At 39.8% G+C, this 18,977-nt stretch overlaps 4 protein-coding genes across 10 annotated transcripts; 3 read left to right on the top strand and 1 right to left on the bottom strand.

Annotated features, from left to right (window-relative positions):
- The first annotated feature begins 535 nt into the window (after positions 1-535).
- On the top strand, positions 536-6,644 carry LOC137720344 (homeobox-leucine zipper protein HDG1). Of its 6 annotated transcripts, XM_088692183.1 has the most exons (10): positions 561-804; positions 1,114-1,223; positions 2,425-2,639; positions 2,782-2,899; positions 3,018-3,680; positions 3,909-4,010; positions 4,094-4,306; positions 5,148-5,322; positions 5,409-5,776; positions 5,862-6,644. In XM_088692183.1, exons 3-10 carry the CDS (start codon positions 2,431-2,433, stop codon positions 6,231-6,233), a joined length of 2,220 nt encoding a protein of 739 aa, XP_088548309.1. In that variant the 5' UTR covers positions 561-804; positions 1,114-1,223; positions 2,425-2,430; the 3' UTR covers positions 6,234-6,644. The 6 variants fall into 6 exon arrangements, with proteins under 6 accessions (XP_068315502.2, XP_088548309.1, XP_068315500.2 ...); XM_068459401.2 differs by lacking the exon at positions 1,114-1,223 and having other exon boundaries at positions 536-804; XM_068459399.2 differs by lacking the exon at positions 561-804 and having other exon boundaries at positions 1,152-2,255.
- Positions 6,645-7,420: 776 nt separating this feature from the next.
- LOC137721434 (protein ROOT PRIMORDIUM DEFECTIVE 1) lies at positions 7,421-9,422 on the top strand. Its single transcript, XM_068460529.2, has one exon. The coding sequence runs from the start codon at positions 7,534-7,536 to the stop codon at positions 8,878-8,880; it is 1,347 nt and encodes a 448-aa protein (XP_068316630.1). The 5' UTR covers positions 7,421-7,533; the 3' UTR covers positions 8,881-9,422.
- Positions 9,423-11,213: 1,791 nt separating this feature from the next.
- On the top strand, positions 11,214-14,960 carry LOC137720504 (E3 ubiquitin-protein ligase XBAT33). Of its 2 annotated transcripts, none has more exons than XM_068459580.2 (10): positions 11,214-11,718; positions 11,819-11,878; positions 12,214-12,285; positions 12,452-12,636; positions 13,004-13,164; positions 13,257-13,315; positions 13,400-13,446; positions 13,520-13,663; positions 13,856-13,947; positions 14,116-14,960. In XM_068459580.2, the coding sequence occupies exons 1-10, from the start codon at positions 11,542-11,544 to the stop codon at positions 14,655-14,657; spliced, it is 1,539 nt and encodes a 512-aa protein (XP_068315681.2). In that variant the 5' UTR covers positions 11,214-11,541; the 3' UTR covers positions 14,658-14,960. The 2 variants fall into 2 exon arrangements, with proteins under 2 accessions (XP_068315681.2, XP_068315682.2); XM_068459581.2 differs by having other exon boundaries at positions 11,345-11,718; positions 12,218-12,285.
- Positions 14,961-15,670: 710 nt separating this feature from the next.
- On the bottom strand, positions 15,671-17,691 carry LOC137721243 (CEN-like protein 1). The gene is made up of 4 exons (XM_068460345.2): positions 16,771-17,691; positions 16,580-16,641; positions 16,442-16,482; positions 15,671-16,281 (listed from the first exon to the last, which is right to left on the bottom strand). The coding sequence occupies exons 1-4, from the start codon at positions 16,969-16,971 to the stop codon at positions 16,064-16,066; spliced, it is 522 nt and encodes a 173-aa protein (XP_068316446.1). The 5' UTR covers positions 16,972-17,691; the 3' UTR covers positions 15,671-16,063.
- Positions 17,692-18,977: the final 1,286 nt, after the last annotated feature.

Genomic DNA, 18,977 nt, shown 5'->3' with positions numbered 1-18,977 from the left:
TCAATTATTGCGATTAATAAGAGAAAGTTCAATGTATTCGACTAAAAATTTCAAGTTCATAAAATTTTAATTAATAAAGTAATTCTAACGGAAAAAATAGTACAAATTGATTTTTGTAAAAGAAATTGAGTGGATTTGGACATCGTATGCAGATCGTAATACTTGAAAGTTGAAGGGCATTTCTGTAAAATAAAGAAGCCATATCCGGAAATAAAAAGCAGTGACGTCATACAGAAACAAAAGTACACCAAACCCTGCAGTCTAGGTGGGCGTTTAGATTCAAGGAATCCGTAACCCTCCTTACTCAAATGACCATAACACCCTCCAATAGCGCCCCGCCTCATTGGTCAAAACGGAGTCAATGCACCGACAACCGATGTAGCGTACACACCGAAACAAAACCCAGCGAGAGGCAAAGTGCACAAAAACGAGAGCACCGCACGCGCGTGAAAGCAGATTTGGGCGGATTTCACGAAACCTGTGGGCCCCCCGCCACGCCCCTTCCCATTTCTGCCTCTCTTTCTCGCCTCTATATAATAATATGCGTTTATTGAGAGCTAGAGAGAGAAAGTTTTAGAGAGAGAGAGAGAGACTCTGGTGTCCATAAGCGGGGAGGGAGGAGGAGGGAGAAGGTGAGGAGGAAGGAAGCAAAAATTTAAGGCATTTGGGGTCTGAAATTTTGGTTCAATCAAGGCATAGAGGTTGTGAGAAGAAAAAGGACAAACAAAAATAATTTAACAAAAAAAGGTCCATTGACTCTTTTGGATTTTAATTTTTTCTTGTCTGAGAGAAGGAAAGAGACTTGTAAGTCAGCAGCAAATCTTCAACTCCCTTTGTTTATTGCCATTAATTGTTTTATTTTATTGGTTTAATATATATTTTTGTTTGTAGACTTCACAGAATCACAGTTGCAGAGAAAGAAAAAAAAAAAAATATATATATATATAATGTATACGTATATGTATTTTTTTTTTTCTTTCTGTTTTTGTTGTTTGTGGTCGATTATCTATTTTCCTTGTGAGAAAATACATGATTTTTTTCACTAACAAGGTGAAAAATATGATTTATTGTTTGTCTTTTTTTTGTAATATTTGCCTGTCTTCTCTTCCACAGATGGCATAAGAGAGCGAGGGGTGTTGTAAAAATTCATTAAAACATTTGGTTGGCTGTGTGACATAGACAGAGGGAGGGTTTTAGTATTTTGCTCGCTGCAAAGTTAAAAGGTTTAATCTTTGGCCGTACTGGGTTGGTTTGCATGTCATCCAACTATACATCTGCAACTTTATAGATTGTAGAGAGAGAGAGAGAGAGAGAGAGAGAGAGAGAGGGAGAGGGAGGTCCACCGAGTCTTTTTTTTGGCTTGGATTTGGTAATTATGTAATCCAAAAGTCGTAAGGGTAATAGTGTGAATAAGATAAGCTTTTTCTTTCTTCCCTTTCAACTTTTGGTGCTTGTTTGTTTTCCTTTTCGGCTTTTCCTTCTGCCATGCTTTTAGAGACCCTTTTGGAGTTAACCTTTTCCTTTGTTAGGTATTTTCCAATCCTGCCAAACATTTAGGGTTTGTTCTCATGGTATTTGGGGGAAGGAAAGAGATGGGAGAGGAAAGGAGATTGTGGTTGTGTGTGAACTGGGAATCAGAAAATAAAGGGGTTTTCTAACTTTTCTGTCCTGTGGTTCTTTTTCTATCCTTTATCAGTAAACAGATTCTAGAGAGAGAGAGAGAGAGAGAGATTGTATGTGTGTGTATGTGATGCATGGGGGTTGACAAAGGAAGCAGATTTTTCTTGTGTTTCTACTTGGAATGCAATTCCCACTTTTTTCCGTCTTTGGCTTAGTCTGGCAATTTGTTGGGTTAAAGGTCAAGGATTTAGAATAAAAAACTCACAAGTATGTACCCTTTGTGAAAGTGATAGTGATTACTTTTCATGGCTATGAAACCCTGCACAGCCAGCTGAGAGAGAGAGAGAGTCTAACGGTCAACAAATTCAGGGAAAAGCTATAGAGTCTTAAAGGGTTTCAAAGTTTCGATATTTTCAATCAGTTTTTTTTCACAAATTTTGATGAGTTTGGGAGGTTTGATCAGTAGCAGTGGGGGTGGAAATAGTGGAGGTGGGAGGGCAAGAGTTGTGGCTGAAATTGCTCCACATGCCCCCTCCTTCATGCCCAGTGGCACCATTGCACACCCACGCTTCCACCCTTCTTCCCCAATCCCCAATTCAATGCAGATTTCCTCCTCTGCCCTCTCTCTCTCCATTGTATGCTGCTTTCTCTCTCTAGAAATCAGTCACCTTTTCCCCTGATTCATGCTTCAAAACCCCATTGTTTGTTTTGTTGTTTTTTGATGTTGTTGTTGACGATGTTTATGTTTGTGTCTGGTCTGTTGATGGTGTGGATGATGTTCCCGTTGGTGTTTGGTTTGTGCAGCCGAAGATGGACGGTCACGGTGAACTTGGTTTCGCTGAGAATTTCGACCCCGGGATCATCGGAAGGCTGAGGGATGATGAGTACGAGAGCAGGTCGGGGAGTGATAACTTTGAGGGCGCATCTGGGGATGATCAGGACGGCGGCGGCGGCGACCAACCGCCGAGGAAGAAAAAGTACCATAGGCACACTCCTAACCAAATCCAAGAACTTGAAAAGTATGTTTTTTTCTTCTCACAAATCCTTAATTTTTGTCAAAAAGTTTTTTTTTTTTGTTTTTTTTTGTGTTTTGGTGTTTTGTTTGAGATTGTGGACTTGATTTGTAATAGGGGTTTGCTTTGTTTGTTTGTTGTTGTGTAGCTTTTTCAAAGAGTGTCCTCATCCGGATGAGAAGCAAAGGTCGGAGCTCAGCCGTCGTCTCAGCTTAGAGACGAAGCAAGTCAAGTTCTGGTTTCAAAACAGAAGAACTCAGATGAAGGTTATTGTCACATTACTTGGCTACTTTGTGGTTTGTTGGTAATTTAATTTAGTATTTTGTTAGATTTGGTGTTTGATTTTGTGAATGATGGAAATGTTAATTTGTAATTTTGAATCAGACACAACTTGAACGCCACGAGAATATAATTCTCAGGCAAGAGAATGACAAGCTGAGAGCTGAGAATGGTGTGATAAAGGATGCTATGTCAAACCCGGTTTGCAACAATTGTGGTGGTCCGGCCATTCCTGGTCAAATATCGTTTGAGGAACACCAACTTAGGATTGAGAATGCTCGACTGAAGGATGAACTGAACCGCATATGTACTCTCGCAAACAAGTTCTTGGGCAGGCCCATCTCCTCCTTGGGCAATGCCTCCTCCGGTTTGGAACTTGGTGTTGGAAGAACTGGGATGGGTGGTATGAATGCTGTAGGCGCTGATTTGCCACTGGGGCTTGATTTAGGAGATGGGATTTCAAGCTCTTCCCCTATGATGCCTCTCGTTAAGACCTGTTCAGGCATGATGGGGAATGAAGTACCGTTTGAGAGATCTATGTACATAGATCTTGCATTGGCAGCTATGGATGAATTGGTGAAGATGGCTCAGGTAGATAGCCCCTTGTGGATCAAAAGTTCAGATGGGACAGATATATTGAACCTTGAGGAGTACCGGGCATTTTCTTGCATTGGTATAAAACCTAGAAGCTTTGTAACTGAAGCCACTAGGGACACTTGTGTCGTAATACTAAACAGCTTGGCTCTCGTTGAGACATTGATGGATGCGGTATGCTATCCTACTCTTTGTTTCATGAAGCGTTTGATTATTTATCCTGACTTATCTGTTAGATTGTTAGCATGAGGATTGATAAATATTGATGTCGTTAATATTTGAACATTGGACTTCGTAGATTAAGATGATAAGTTTCGTCTCTTGATAAATTTTGACTATATTCCAGAAAGTAAAATAATATTTGAAGTTGACGTATTTGAAACCATTTTTTTCTTTGAGTAGAATCGATGGGCAGAAATGTTTCAGTGTTTGGTTGCTCGAGCCTCCACCATTAATATGATATCCAACGGCATGGATGGGACTAGAAATGGTGCTCTTCAAGTGGTATGCATCTCATTGCTCCTCTCTTATCCACCTTCTCTTTCTTCTGATGAAACATTGGAACTCATTATGATCTTGTTCTGTAGATGCACGCTGAGCTTCAAATGCTATCGCCGTTGATCCCTGTTCGTCCACTGAAGTTCCTCCGGTTCTGCAAGCAGCATGCAGAGGGTGTTTGGGCTGTAGTTGATGTTTCTCTTGACATCAATCAAGAAGGTTCCAATACAAACCCGTTTTGGAACTGCCGGAGGCTTCCTTCCGGATGCATTGTGCAAGATATGCCTAATAATTGCTCCAAGGTAATTATAGCCGATGCCCTTCTTTGTAATGCACGTAGGACTTCGCCTAGAAACCGGTACTCTTTATTAGTATTTTACTGAAGAAGATGCTTCTTCCTTTTTCTTAATATATAGTCTTCGAATTTCGAAGCCAGGGTTGCTCATTGTCTGTATTTAATTAGCTTACTGCTGATCTAAGAGATGAGAAAATCAAGAATGCTCCCAGTTTAATAGTAGAGAACCGTTGTATCTATTTCCGCGTCAAAAATATAAGATATCCATAAATCCTTATGTGCAGGTGGAAGTAACGTAAACTAAGTATTTGATGCTTCTATTCCTATCTCTCTTTCGGTCTTCAGTGTTTTCTTTATCGTCCACAAGACAGAATGACCTGGATCCAATTTCATTTTGTTATATTTTGAATTCCATGCAATGTGATTTTCTGTACACTATTTTATCATATTGTTCGCTTCTCCACAAGCCGCAGTTTTGACTTTTACGCTTTATGTTTTCCTCAACCTTGTTTACTGCACATTTAGTTTATAATCCGTTTTTGTTTCATGTCAACTCATCTCTAGGTGATATTATCTTGACCCTTATTGTCTTTCTCCGATCGATCCTTCTCTCTCACTCTCTCTCTCTCTCTCTTACTCACAGACACACATTCATGCACATGGCAATGTTTTTGGTTGTTGAAAAAATGTTTGAATTCGAACTTGGCAGTATGCGACAATTTTTTCTTTGCTAAGTGTGAAAGCTGAAAAGGGTCACTTTGGTAAATTCATGAGGTGGCTGCATGGCCTGATTGATCATAAAACAAGGAGCAGTTAAAACTTAGATTTTTTTCAATTTATTTTTGTAGGTGACTTGGATAGAACACACTGAATATGATGAGAATGTCGTCCACCCCCTCTTCCGGCAATCACTGCGTTCGGGTATGGGCTTTGGTGCACACAGGTGGCTTGCCACTCTGCAAAGGCAATTTGAGAGCCTGGCATTCCTCATTTCGTCTGCCAACTCCAGTGAAGATCACTCAGGTCACCCCACTGCCTTCGATTACATTTCTCTAACAAATATGCGATGTCTCATATTCTGCATTCTGACAAATACGTATGTTCAACAGGGATAGGTATCAACGGTAAGAAAAGCATGCTAAAGCTTGCACAGCGTATGGTGGATAACTTCTGTGCTGGGATTTCTGCCTCGTCCGTGCGCAAGTGGGACAAACTTTGCTTTGAAAATGTTAGTGAAGATACGAGGGTTATGGCCCGGAAGAGTATGAATGACCCCGGCGAGCCACCAGGGATTGTGTTGAGTGTTGCAACAACTGTTTGGGTTCCGGTATCAAGGCATAGGGTGTTTGAGTTTTTGCGAGATGAACAGTTTAGGAAGGAATGGGACATTCTGTCCAGCAACGTTCCAATGCAACGCATTGTCCAAATTGCGAAGAGCCAAGGAGGTGCCAATGGTGTTTCTCTTCTTCGTGCTAACGTGAGTGGCTTCTATTTACTTTTCTACTCATTCTCTCCCATATACATCAGTTGTCTTATTTCGTGTGTTATTTTCCTGATTTCAGGAGACAAATGCCAACGACAGTAACATGCTGATATTGCAAGAGACGTGGACTGACCCTTCGGGCTCACTTGTAGTGTATGCACCAGTTGACACTGAATCAATAAATGTCGTGATGCGCGGTGGAGATTCTGCTTATGTAGCTCTTCTTCCATCAGGGTTTGCAATCCTTCCCGGTGGCCCACCTGGCTATGAAGTGGTCAAATCTGAAGGCAATGGCAGTGATGGCAGCAACGGATGTTTGCTGACTGTTGCATTCCAAATTCTGGTTAGCAGCCTTCCGACGGCCAAAATCAACATGGAGTCGGTTGAGACAGTCAGCACTCTCATATCTTGCACCATTCAGAAGATAAAATCGTCTCTTCAAGCAGCATAATGTTTGGAAGACCATGCATGCATGCCTACCTGCTTAGCTTTTGTTTTTGCGTTTTGCGTTTTGCTTTTTGGAAACAGAAATATATGATACATGGGAGAACATAAGAGGATTAGAAATGGATGTGATATATAGTGAAAGAAGTCGAGATTGAAAGGTTTTGCGAACAGGGGTTTCGAGTCAAGAACGAACCGCTTTTAAAGAATTTCTGTGTGGTAAATTGCTTAGTTGGGTTTTTGGTGTGGTTTTGAACTTGGAAGAACGATAGTTCGTTGGTTCGGGTATTGACTCTGTGGACCCGAAGGTTTGAAGGTAGCCTCAGCTCGGTCTGAGTTTCAAAGAAATATTACTGACATTCTTGGAAGGAACCTTTCGTTTCTGCTAATGGTTATATTTTGGATCTTCGATGACAAATTTTGCTTGGTTTGCTTTTCCTCTAGGTGTTTTTTTATTTTTTATTGTTTTTAATACTCTGGTTCTCTTGTTAATTTTAATGTTGAATGCTACTCTCCTTTTGTCTAAACCACCACGAAGTAACCCAGTTGTTAGTGACGAGTTCTAAGTTTGTATTTCACATGGCATGTCCCGTGTTTGATTTCTAGCATTGTTGAATTACACAATGATGGCCAGGGAGAGGTTAAAATGCCTACGTGAGTTTTCTCGGCCATCGAAATGATGGAATGTCGTGGTGAAGTCACCAGCTGATCCCTCTCTTAAGAAAAAAAGTCTCCTTTTGTCTCTCTTTTATCTTAATCGCCAATTGTTGAATTCTAATAAAATTACTACATACAATAAATCATGATTTATGTACAACTCGTTTAGAGGCTGGCCAAGTCTCAAAAAAGGAAAAACAAACAAAACTCATTTTCAAAAGGAATGTACTCTTTGATATGCCTCCGTGACATCACGGTCTATTGCACAATGTTATGTGAACAAGTTAAAATACGTAACATTCCACTATTTGTATGGAACAACAGAGTCTCATAGTCTAAATGAGAGAACTAGGAGGAGTTTCAAACAAATGAAGGTCCAGAAAAAAACTGTGGCCCAAATTTCCTAAATACTATTTTCTAGCCCAATTTTCAAAAGCAGTCCTTCAAATCCAATGCTAACATAGTTTCGTATTCGCGCCTCACAACTTCTAGTAATTCATCATTTCCCCACCACATTTCAAACTCCCTTCCATTTACACCCCCAATAGGCCCACTAATTTCCCATTTTCCCTCGCCTGTCGTCTCCTACCTTCGCAGCATCGTCATCCCCAAAAACCCTGCGCAAAACCCTAAACCCCCAGCCACCCAAAATGCGCATTTTCTTAACCTACTCATCCAATTTCTTGAACCCCAAGTCAAAAACCCTAAACCCCATCACTTTCCTCCTCTGCAATCTCACCCCGACCCGACCCAAATCGCAGTCGACCTCCATCCCCAGAAAACAAGCCAGAATCCGCGACCACGGCTACGACAACTACATGGAAATCGAAAAGAAAACCCGAAAAGTCCTCAAATTTCAGGACCTCATCCTGTCGCAGCCCAACCAAATCATCCAAGTCTCCCGCCTCGACCTCCTCGCCCGCCGCTTCGGCTTCAAGCAGCACGAGGCCGGCGTTTTCGTGCTCAAATTCCCCCACGTCTTCGAGATTTACGAGCACCCGGTTCAGCGGATCCTCTACTGCCGGTTGACCCGAAAAGCCCACCTCCAGATTGAGCAGGAGAAGCAGGCGCTTGTGGCACAAACTCCTGACGCCGTCACCCGCCTGAGAAAGCTCCTGATGATGTCCAACACCGGGCGGCTCCGCCTCGAGCATGTTCGGATTGCGAGGGCGGAGTTTGGGCTGCCGGATGATTTCGAGTACTCGGTAATTCTCAAACACCCTGAATACTTTAGATTGTTTGATGCTGAGGAAACTAGGAACAAGTACATTGAGGTTGTTGAGAAAGATTGTAGCTTATCTGTTTGTGCAATTGAGAAACTTAGGGAGATTGAGTATAGGGGGAGAGGGATTGATGCCGAGGATATAAGGTTTTCGTTTATTGTGAATTTTCCACCCGGTTTTAAGATTGGGAAGTACTATCGGATTGCCGTGTGGAAATGGCAGAGACTTCCCTATTGGTCTCCGTACGAGGATATTTCCGGTTATGACTTGAGGTCGATTGAGGCGCAGAAGCGGATGGAGAAGAGAGCAGTTGCTGTGATTCATGAATTGCTGTCGTTGACGGTGGAGAAGAAGATCACATTGGAGAGGATTGCTCATTTTAGAATGGCGATGAATTTGCCTAATAAGTTGAAAGAGTTTCTGCTTCAGCATCAGGGGATTTTCTATATTTCAACTAGAGGGAATCATGGGAAGCTTCACACGGTGTTTCTCAGGGAGGCTTATAAGAAGGGGGAGTTGATAGAGCCAAATGATTTGTATTTGGCGAGAAGGAAATTGGCTGAGTTGGTTTTGATTAGCCCTAGGAAGGCGAGAATGGATAGCGAATTGGTTAGTTACCGCAGAGATTGGGAAGATGATGAGATGGGGCACATTGGAAGAGAACGCATTGTGAATGCTTTTGAGGATTTAGGAGGTGGGGATGATGTTAGGCGGGAGAGGGATGTGGTGGGTGGTACAAAATCAGATAATGGTAGTGATTATGACTCTGATTGATGACAATGATCCATTGTGGTGAAACTATGGACAAAAAGGATTTCCATGAAGCCGAGTGACCGAGATAGAACTCGTATTTGCTGCTTGAATCATCACAATCGTGGAAGTTTCAGCACGAAGGAGGGCAATCCACAACTGCATCATCTAACCTCAGCATTTGTGAGACACTGCGGTTGGCCGAATTGCTTATTCGCAGACAGCACCTCATATGGAACTGGATCCTATGATATTGGAGGGCAAAGTTCTGATGTCAGTAGCCCTTTAGGCTTCTGCAGAACTTGACGAGATACCGAAATTTAAGCTTTTGAGGTTAGTTAAACTTCGATTGTAGCTATCTTTTCACTACCATTGCCTCTTTACCTTGTGAATTCGAAAGAAACCATTTTTGAACCATTTGAAGACATTGAACTTAAGCACGAATAAGTGGAAAAGTTTTGGTTTGGGAGAATGTCCTTGCAGGTTTCTGAAATCAACCAACACCATCACCACTGCAATGTTGTATTTTGTAAGATTTTTACTGATAATCCGAAATTTTGGGTGAATGAGTGTGTTAGGTGAACAGAAACATCGATTGTCTCCATACATGAGTTAAGCCAATTGGCCATAGCGATATCAGTAAGCATGTCCCCTTGCATCCTGGTTCGAATGCCACGTCATAGATTGTTGTAGTTTAAATGTCAAACAAGAACCCATTGATGGTCTCATGGCCAATTGGTCCAATTGGATCCACCAGAAAAGCCCATTTGGTTGGAATTTATTTGTCTTGAATTTGGACCAACCCAATTTATATTGCCACTTGTTGTAGGTAAACATTCGACTACAATAAGCAGGTACATAAATAAAAACAAAGACGACGACGACATTGATCGATTTTGCACATTTTTGTATTGTGTTACGTAGGGCAAGAAAACATAATTGTTTTTCAAAACCGTGTTAGGCTAAGCGTAAGCGTCGGTGTCGTCGTTGTCGTCCTCGTCGTCGAGTTTGGTAATCAAAATTTGTATGTGTTCAACTTAATGTAAACAATACACAGTATTTTGTTGAAAGTGAAATATAACCTAGTTTTTCAACCACAAATATTGTAAAGACACTTTGCCAAGAAAATTGTGTTTGTAGAACAATCCTCTTCAATCTAAGGCCCATGAGAGAAACTTCTATGAGACGGGTTTACCGTCATCAAGATGTTCAGTGCTAAAAATATAACGATATGCTGAAAAACAATAACATTTAGCATTATAACAGTACAAGACGTTACAGTGTACTCGTATCTTGCAAGTTTTCTGGTAAAGAGAGAAGCCCACAAGCGTAACGGGCCCACATCTAAACCAAACTTTCACCTAATTCCTTGCGTACACGTCGACATTAATTGATGAGAAAAATCTTGAGTCTTACACTCACACCTTTCTCACATGAAAGCGATCCCCACTCCCTTGGTTATGAATGCCCTCATCCCTCAACCGTCCGATCTCACCCGATCGATTTTTACAAACCGGCAGTCGTTGTAGTGAGTGTGTCCCACGTGTCCGTTTTCTGCAAAAATCATCCAGTTGGCATGATGTGCATTCACTTTCTCTTTTTGGTCGGGTTCTGCACGCATGATAATCGTGACCTGCGGACCACCTGATCACTTTTGCCATTTATTTTGTTTTTTGTTTTTATCGAACGATAAATTCTGTTAGATTAAATGTAAGATTAGTTACGAACGGAGTTTGAATCAATCTTCATTCTTCACAACCAAGAATTTCCAAAAATTTAATTGAGAAATTTGTAGAGAACCATTCGCTTTCTTTTTTACACTCATTATTAATAAGTAAACGAGCCATATATTGTATTTTTTTTATTTATTATTCTAATTTATGACTTTTACACGAAAACATTTGGAAAGAAAAAAACTTAAAAAAAAAAAAAAAAAAAAGGGGAGAATCTCCGAGAACACCCAGAACCGAAATAGTAAAAAACAAATGCTTGGCATGCCTCATGCGTCCTACCCCAAATACAAATATTGTCAACATTGTAACCAATAGAAGAAATAGCATCTACAAAAAATAGCATGTGCATGAAAACTAACTTCTCTATAAACATGTTCCTTAAAATTTATTTGATACATTTTTTTTTTCCTTTCAACGAGTAATTTACCTTAAAACCGAAAAAAATCAATTGACCAAATTATTTCACGACCTCCTCAATTTATGAGTGAATCCAAATGAGTAAATGTGTCAATGATGTTGATAATAATCGATCTATATTTCAAGTGAGTAAACGTATCATTGATGTTGACAAAAATCAATCTAAATCTCTACTCTATATGAAGAAATTATCAATCTACATTTCGTGAACGACAGTTGTCGATGATTAATAGATTAAAAAGAAAATTATTAGATAAAATCACATTTCATATTTTTTAGTAGGCCCAAGGCCCACCACCACAGCTTCGCCATTCCTTCTCATCTCCATTGATTGTCTGTCAAAACCAGCACACTACTCCCCAACAAAGTCAAACCCCCAAGTCCAAAAATCCTCCATTTTTCCATCCCATTTGTCGTTCTTCCACGACGGTTGATCTAAATTATCCTTTTCTTTTTCAATTTATTTTCCAAATTCCACACGCTTTCGTATTTATAGGTAGATAGAGATAGAGGCGGAGGTTGAGAGAGGAAAGAAATGGGCAATTCATTCGGGTGCTCTGCCTCCGGCGAACGGCTGGTTTCGGCGGCGAGAGACGGCGATGTAGTCGAGGCCAAGATGCTCTTGGATTGCAATCCTTGCCTTGCCAAATACTCCACCTTCGGCGGCCTCAACTCCCCTCTCCATTTCGCCGCCGCTAAAGGCCACAACGAGGTGCTTTTTCCGTCTTCTCTTCCTCTTTCCATTCCTGGGTTGTTTTTTTTATTGGTTATCCGATTTCTAATTTGGGTTTTCTTTTCTGGGTTTGATTCAGATTGTTTCTTTGCTGCTGGAGAATGGAGCTGATGCCAATTCCAGGAATTACTGTGGGCAGGTACGAAAGTTGGTGTTTTTTCTCATTTAAATTTTGATTGTTTGTCAGACAGTAATTAAATTTGTGATTTTGGATCCCCATTAGAGTAAATTTGGCATTTGGGTATTGATCTGGTTAGAAAGGTTGGTGATTGGTTTCTTTTTCGCATAAATCGAACCATCTTATCGAAAAAATTGAAGCTCATGGGGGATTGAACTAATTTCATGCCTAAGTTTGTTAAGGCGACAGATTTCATTCTAAACGCAGCTGGGATATTTTCCTTTATGTGCAACGGAATTTTCATACCGAGTTTGATACGAATGTTGATTTAAGTTATTTGATTTCTGTGTTTAAAGACAGCATTGATGCAAGCGTGCCGATATGGACACTGGGAAGTTGTACAGACCCTCATGCTCTTCAGATGCAATGTAAGTTTTGATTGTCTCTTTTTTTTTATTTTGGTTGCTATTTAACTGGATTCTAATATTTGAGTAATTAATCTTTCATAGTGAAGCTAGATATATCAGTTATGCTTCGGGAAAAAAATTTGATTCGTGATCCAATATTTAATCATAGTATTTTTCTTTGTACTAGGTTGCAAGAGCAGACTATCTAACTGGCAGGACTGCTCTTCATTTTGCTGCTGTAAATGGGCATGTAAGATGTATAAGACTAGTCGTGGCTGACTTTGTTCCAAGTGCTCCTTATGAATCTCTGACCACTCAGACAGATAGCGACAGAGGTGATAGTGCAAATGCCGTGAACAAAAATGAGCAAAGGTACGTGGTAGCTTCTGTTTTCTTTGTCAAGAAGATTTATTATGAATGTAAATTCTTTCATGATTGGAGCAATAATGGAAAAGAGTAATGATATGGGATTGCTTTCCATTTCTACGGATTCAAAGCAGCTAAGTCACTAAATTCTTTTTCTGCATGAAGTTTTCCGTGCACTATGTAAATAGATGCAAACTCTGTTTAGCCCATCCAAATTCTTGCTGGAGTTATATTGCCTGGATATTTATATTTGTTTAGGTTTCAAACAAACCGTTATCGGATAGGTTATGCTTACCGGGTGACTTTAGATTGTACAGAATCATTTGATCTACACATATATTTCTTGCTATTTATCCATTCTATTCCAGTGCAGTGCTCTATCCAAACTTGTAAATAAGGTAGCGGATTGTGGTATCACTGCTCTCCATATGGCTGCATTGAATGGATATTTTGATTGCGTACAGCTCCTACTTGATCTTCAAGCAAATGTGTCTGCTGTGACGTTTCATTATGGGACTTCTATGGATTTGATAGGTTTGCTTTTTGTTTAGTAACCAGTACATTAACCAAAGGAAAAAGGCTTTCCCATCCTGCTTCAAACTGAAGTGGAAGTTTATTCTTTGTAGGAGCTGGAAGTTCTCCACTGCATTATGCTGCTTGTGGGGGTAACTTAAAGTGCTGTCAGGCAAGAACTTTTTTGTTTTGACGGCGTGTGTAAATTAGTTTCTCTCTCTTGGGATTTAAACTGATGGTGTCCGTATTTTTTCAGATCCTCCTTGCAAGAGGTGCCAGCAAGACGACTTTAAACTGCACTGGGTATGGGTCTTTTGGTTTTCACAATAATGTTCAGTTACTATTGAAATGATTAATGTGAAGCATATTCTTTCAGGTGGCTTCCAGTTGATGTTGCCCGAATGTGGGGGCGCCACTGGCTTGAACCACTTCTAGCACCCAATTCTGACTCAACAATACCAGCGTTCCCCCTATCTAATTACCTATCCTTGCCTCTCATGAGCATACTGAACATAGCGAGGTAACTCTTCAACTAAGTACATCTATAGATGCTAACACATGTCAAGTTTCTGGATATCTTGTGCTTGGTGTCGAGAGTTTCACCCAAGGGATGCCACATACTCGTAGAGAAATTCGAATCCTTAGTTAAGAAAGTTTAACCATGTGTATTAGTGCCACCACATAGACTCAAGTTCTTTGGAATTTACTGCAGGGAATGTGGATTTAAGTCCGTGACAACATCAACCGACGACACAGATACTTGTGCTGTCTGTCTGGAAAGACCATGTTCGGTAGCTGCAGAAGGTTTGTCCCGTAGTGGTTATTTTTCATGTCTTATGTTTTCCTGATACTTTACAAACTACCCTTTCCCATAGTATAGCTGAATGAGTGTCATATTAAGTGTCTAGATTATAGAAATTCAGTTTTTTTATGTACAAGATATACTCATCCTTTGTTTACTTGTACCTTCAGGCTGTAAGCATGAGCTTTGTGTAAGATGCGCACTCTATCTTTGCTCAACGAGCAACATACCTTCGGAAACGGTGGGCCCACCTGGGTCCATTCCATGCCCGCTTTGTAGGCACGGTATCATCTCCTTTGTCAAATTGCCTGGCTCCCCAGCAAAGGAAAATAGATTACAGATGTCACTTGGCCTTTGTACCCCTTGTATACTTCACCCTCGTGACCCAGAGCGTCTTTCTCCAGCTTGTGCACCAGAGATCCGAAAGAACCGTGTGGCTTCAGTTTCTTCGGATATGCTCTGTCCAGTCACATGCAGTCCATTTCCTTCTGTCACCATTCCTTTGTGCACGTGCAATGATGGACCATGCCCCTCATTTGAAACCCGGGAGGCAGAAACCCAAGATGAATTGCCCAGGCGGCCCCAAGCAACATCAGCAGACCAGGACAAGATGGAAGGGCCGAGACTTGGAAAAACAACATGTTCAAACATGTTTTGGAGCAGAAGGAGCTGCAGTAGGGAGCATCAGTGCAATGCTGAAATAAATGCTTAACGAGTTTGATCACGATGGTGTGCCTTCTCATGTGTCTCAGTCAAAAGGAATTTTTGATTTCACATCAGCATTGTCGAACGCGGTTTGTTTGATCCCTTCTGGCCGTGAAGTGTATGAAATTATGCAAACCCGTGTTTGCCTCCGGTTTTTGTTCGGCGAGCTACATGGTGGATTTGGGTGTTGGCAGCACAGTGTAATGTTCTCATGTGGTATTTACGGCGGCTGTAAAATCTGTATGTTTGGAATAACATTGATTGTAACTGAACGTGAACAAAGAAAAGAAGAAAAAATATCATTTCGCTACATCTTTCCTTTTTATTTAACTTGGTTTTGGACCGACTCATTAGGATGTTTTTCGAAACCTTGATTTCAAATTTAAACCTAAATAGGTTGTGCACCTAAATCGTAAAACTCCTCCAAATTTTGAACCAATTCCCTTCTTTGAGAGAGATTGTGCACCAAACAACTCTTTATGCATTTTTCATCTCTAAATCGTTTGTCACCGTGAATTCTTCAACTATTTACCCTGCTTCTCAGCTCATTGGGTGTCTACTCAAGGATCTCTTCCGGTGACACACTTTGGTCGTTGATAGCTTTTAAAGTGCAACTTGCACTATTCGGTCAGATTATGGGAGTGTTCATAGCGTGGGCGCTTGTCTATCCTCATTTTCTGTCTATTCGTTTGGTTTGTTGGGTCCTTATTCTAGGCGGTGGCAACTTTGTGACGATGGAGCTGCTAACTTGATAGAGGTGGTTGCTTTACTTTTTCAAATCTCTGTTTTTTTCTTTCTTTGTGTTGCTATGAGCTGTTTTGGGCCTTTTTTAATGTAATTTTTTTTATATGTGGATTGGTGTTTTGCTTGTCTGTTTTGGACTCTCTTTGAGTTGTTCTTACATTGTACTAGCTTTCTCTAAGTAAAGAAAGTCAATTTTGGTCTACATAATTCAAACACATCATTCTAACCAACTTGATTATTTTCAAATCAGCATGCTCTTTTGCTTGATAAAAGGGGTTTGAGTAACGCTAGAAGAATTATATTATGAGTATCACATTACATTAGCAGTCGGGACCCATTACATTAGAATTTAGAAACGACCAATTACCTATATGCATACCACGTCCCAATAGCACGGTGACACGTAGCTATGATGCCTAGCTACATGAGCCGTATCACCAATCAACAGATAACCAAAAAGAAACATATGGGACCTACTACTGTCCCAGAAACCTGGTACAACCTAGTAAGTTGTTACCTATGTGCGTACAAAATAACAAACCCTAATACGTACCATCATATGCATGCCCTCTCTGCACGCTATAGGGAAGACCAGCACAGAAGGAGATACAAGTCTCCAATCTTCTTATGACATTTTTAATCTTATTTATATGCAGTAGTAATTAATCATCATCTTCTTCTAGCAGCAGTTTCTCGTTGTGCATTGAAATAGACGGCAGCCACAGGCAGCCCAAGATCGTTCTCCTGCGAGAATTTTCTGGTGTTGAAATTGTCCCTGGAAGCTGGAGCTCTCACTGTTTGTCTTCCTCTCTGCTTGAATAGCAAGAACACGTACCTGTGAATGCCTACGACCGGCTTTGGAGTTTCATACTCCACAGTTTCTTTACCTGTTAATTATATAAAACCCAAAATATTATATTTAGCTAAGAACAAATCTTCATTTAGCCCTAAACCCTATATATATATATATATATATATATATATATATATATATATATATATATATATCAATGTATTACTCATGTCGGGAATGACGTAGTTACTTACCAAATGAGACATCAGTGGTCCCAGGAATGTCTGTGACCATCCTGAAATATATAGTTTTGTGAAAGTTAAATAATTAAGGTACAATATATATGTAAAACTGTAGTATGTGAGCTTGTATGACAAGTAAAATATACAAACCAGTGGAGATGTTCTTTCAGGTATGGATCGCTGGGGCCTGGATAATCAGGGTCTGTCATTAGCTTCATCAGAAGTTATGATCCGAAAAAAAAAAAAAAAAGGTTAGTTATATCACACTAGTACTATCAATGTATCATATTATCTTGCCGCAGCAAATAAGCAATCGCAAATTATTGGTGAAATTAACTTACTAAGGTATAAGCAGTCCTCATATCGTCACCGCCGATGTCGACGCGAGGTTTTGCAGCAATGACAGAAGGCATGAGCTCATGTCCATTAGCAACTTGCTTGTTTGGATTGTAAACTACATTCAGTTTCACACTTGGGGTGAAGATGTCGACAACTTCTCCTATCACTCTTCCTACAGTCAATGGCTCCATCGTCCTCGACATGTATACAAAAAGAAACGGAGTGAAAAGAGTACAGAAGATGTGTTATCTTAATTTCTGCTAGAAAGTTGATGCAATGCATTGGAAGCGAGACTACGTTGGCTTTTATAGGCACAAGAACAGCCCAGCAGGAAGCATAAATGAACTATAATTAGTTAATAGTCCTTAATTAATTACTGTTCTGGAGCAAGAAGTTTATAGATTAATTGATTAAAAGCATTTATTCAGGCATCTGATGTTCCGAGTTTGATTCCCGATGTGGTCTTAAAATTTCTATTCGGGGAAAGGACATGTGAAATAAGCTTTCAAATTCGAGCTATCTTTTGATAGATATGGTAAGAAGCCATTAGAAGGATGAGTACTTTGTTGAGTTTGAGCAAAGAGATCCCTCTGAAAGCATAAAGTTACATATATTGGTGTCTCTCCCTATCTAATGTAGAACGAAGAATATAACCTTTTTCTACTTAAAAAACATATCTTGAGAAAATGGGAATTCATCTTTTACAGGTGCTTGATAATTCTCTGTATGCACATCCTTTCTTTCCAATCTCTTATCAACAAGCCTGGAAAAAGTGTTACAATTTAGAATCTCTGGCAACCAACGGTATGGGTGTTCAACGATGCAGCTGCACTCTTATCTCTCCCTTTCCAAATCCTATAGCTCTGGCTGTCGACTAAGAAATTCTCTCCTCTCATCAATACCACACGTGTCACATCGTTCATTGGACATGTAGTGCGTTTTGTGTTGTTGGACAGTGACGTTATTGAGACTTAAACTTTCTTATATTGGAGAACCTCTCTTGCGGATCATATATTCATATGGTGTTACAACTTCACATATATATAGTATTAATGAATAGTATTATTATCCATCATGGTCCTCAAGTTCAGTTTATACGCATGTTATAACGTAAATAAATTTGTAATATCACTTGATGGTGTGACTTCGACACTAAACATTACCTGCAAAATGCCAGTCCCTTCTTTAAGCACAACTTTATATATTGTAATGGCAAGGGTCTCAAAAGACAAAAACCGAAGGAATTTGGAAGATGGCAACCACTTGTCCGATGGTCTACGATACATGAATGGGAATCAACCACCCCAAACTTGACACCTCATTCGACTACAAAACCTCAAGACGCTTTCATTTTTACTCATTTTATTCTTGCAATTGACTGCTGTCATGCTCACTCGCAATTTCTCCAATCATCAGCACAAATTAGGGCAAATCTGAGTCTTTCTGTCCTCGGCATTTGACACGTTTCACATCTTTTGGGGAGCTTCACTTTTCTGGTGAATTATGTCCACGTGTCTTTTTCTTGGACGTTGATTCCATGTCTGGGAGTTGTAGGATTGGCTTCTATAAAAACGAAAAGATTAAATCTTCTGCACTTGTTTTGTATGTGACTTCTTTATGACATCTATAATTGATTACATTCATTAAATTTATGACAACAAACTTAAGGAGGATTAAATTTACCAACACACGTCAATCAATTATAGAAGTTATAGAGAAACCAATAGAAACCGAGTGCAAAAGATTTAAACTCTAAAACGAAAGAATATAATCTCATTAGCCTTTCTCTATGAATAAAAAGTTAATTAAACACCAGATTTTCCCCTTTTTAACACGTGTCTTTTTCTTGGACGTTGATTCAATGTCTGGGAGTAGTAGGATTAGCTTCTATAAAAACAAAAAGATTAAATCTTCTACACCCGTTTTGTGTATGACTTCTTTATGACATCTATAATTGATTACACTTACTAAATTTATGACAACAAACTTAAAGAGGATTAAATTTATCAACATACGTCAATCAATGACAGAGGCTATAGAGAAGCCAATAGAAACAAAGTGTAGAAGATTTAAACTCTAAAACGAAAGAATAGAATCTCATTAGCCTTTAATCTCTATGAATATAAAGTTAATTAAACACCACATTTTCCTTTTTTTTTAACACGTGTCTTTTTCTTGGACGTTGATTCCATGTCTGGGAGTAGTAGGA

This window comes from Pyrus communis, chromosome 1, assembly GCF_041283825.1.
Source record: "Pyrus communis isolate YQ-2024b chromosome 1, ASM4128382v1, whole genome shotgun sequence".
Taxonomy (NCBI): domain Eukaryota; kingdom Viridiplantae; phylum Streptophyta; class Magnoliopsida; order Rosales; family Rosaceae; genus Pyrus; species Pyrus communis.
The sequence above is the reverse complement of the archived record's forward strand: the minus strand, read 5'-3'. Positions and strand labels throughout refer to the sequence as shown.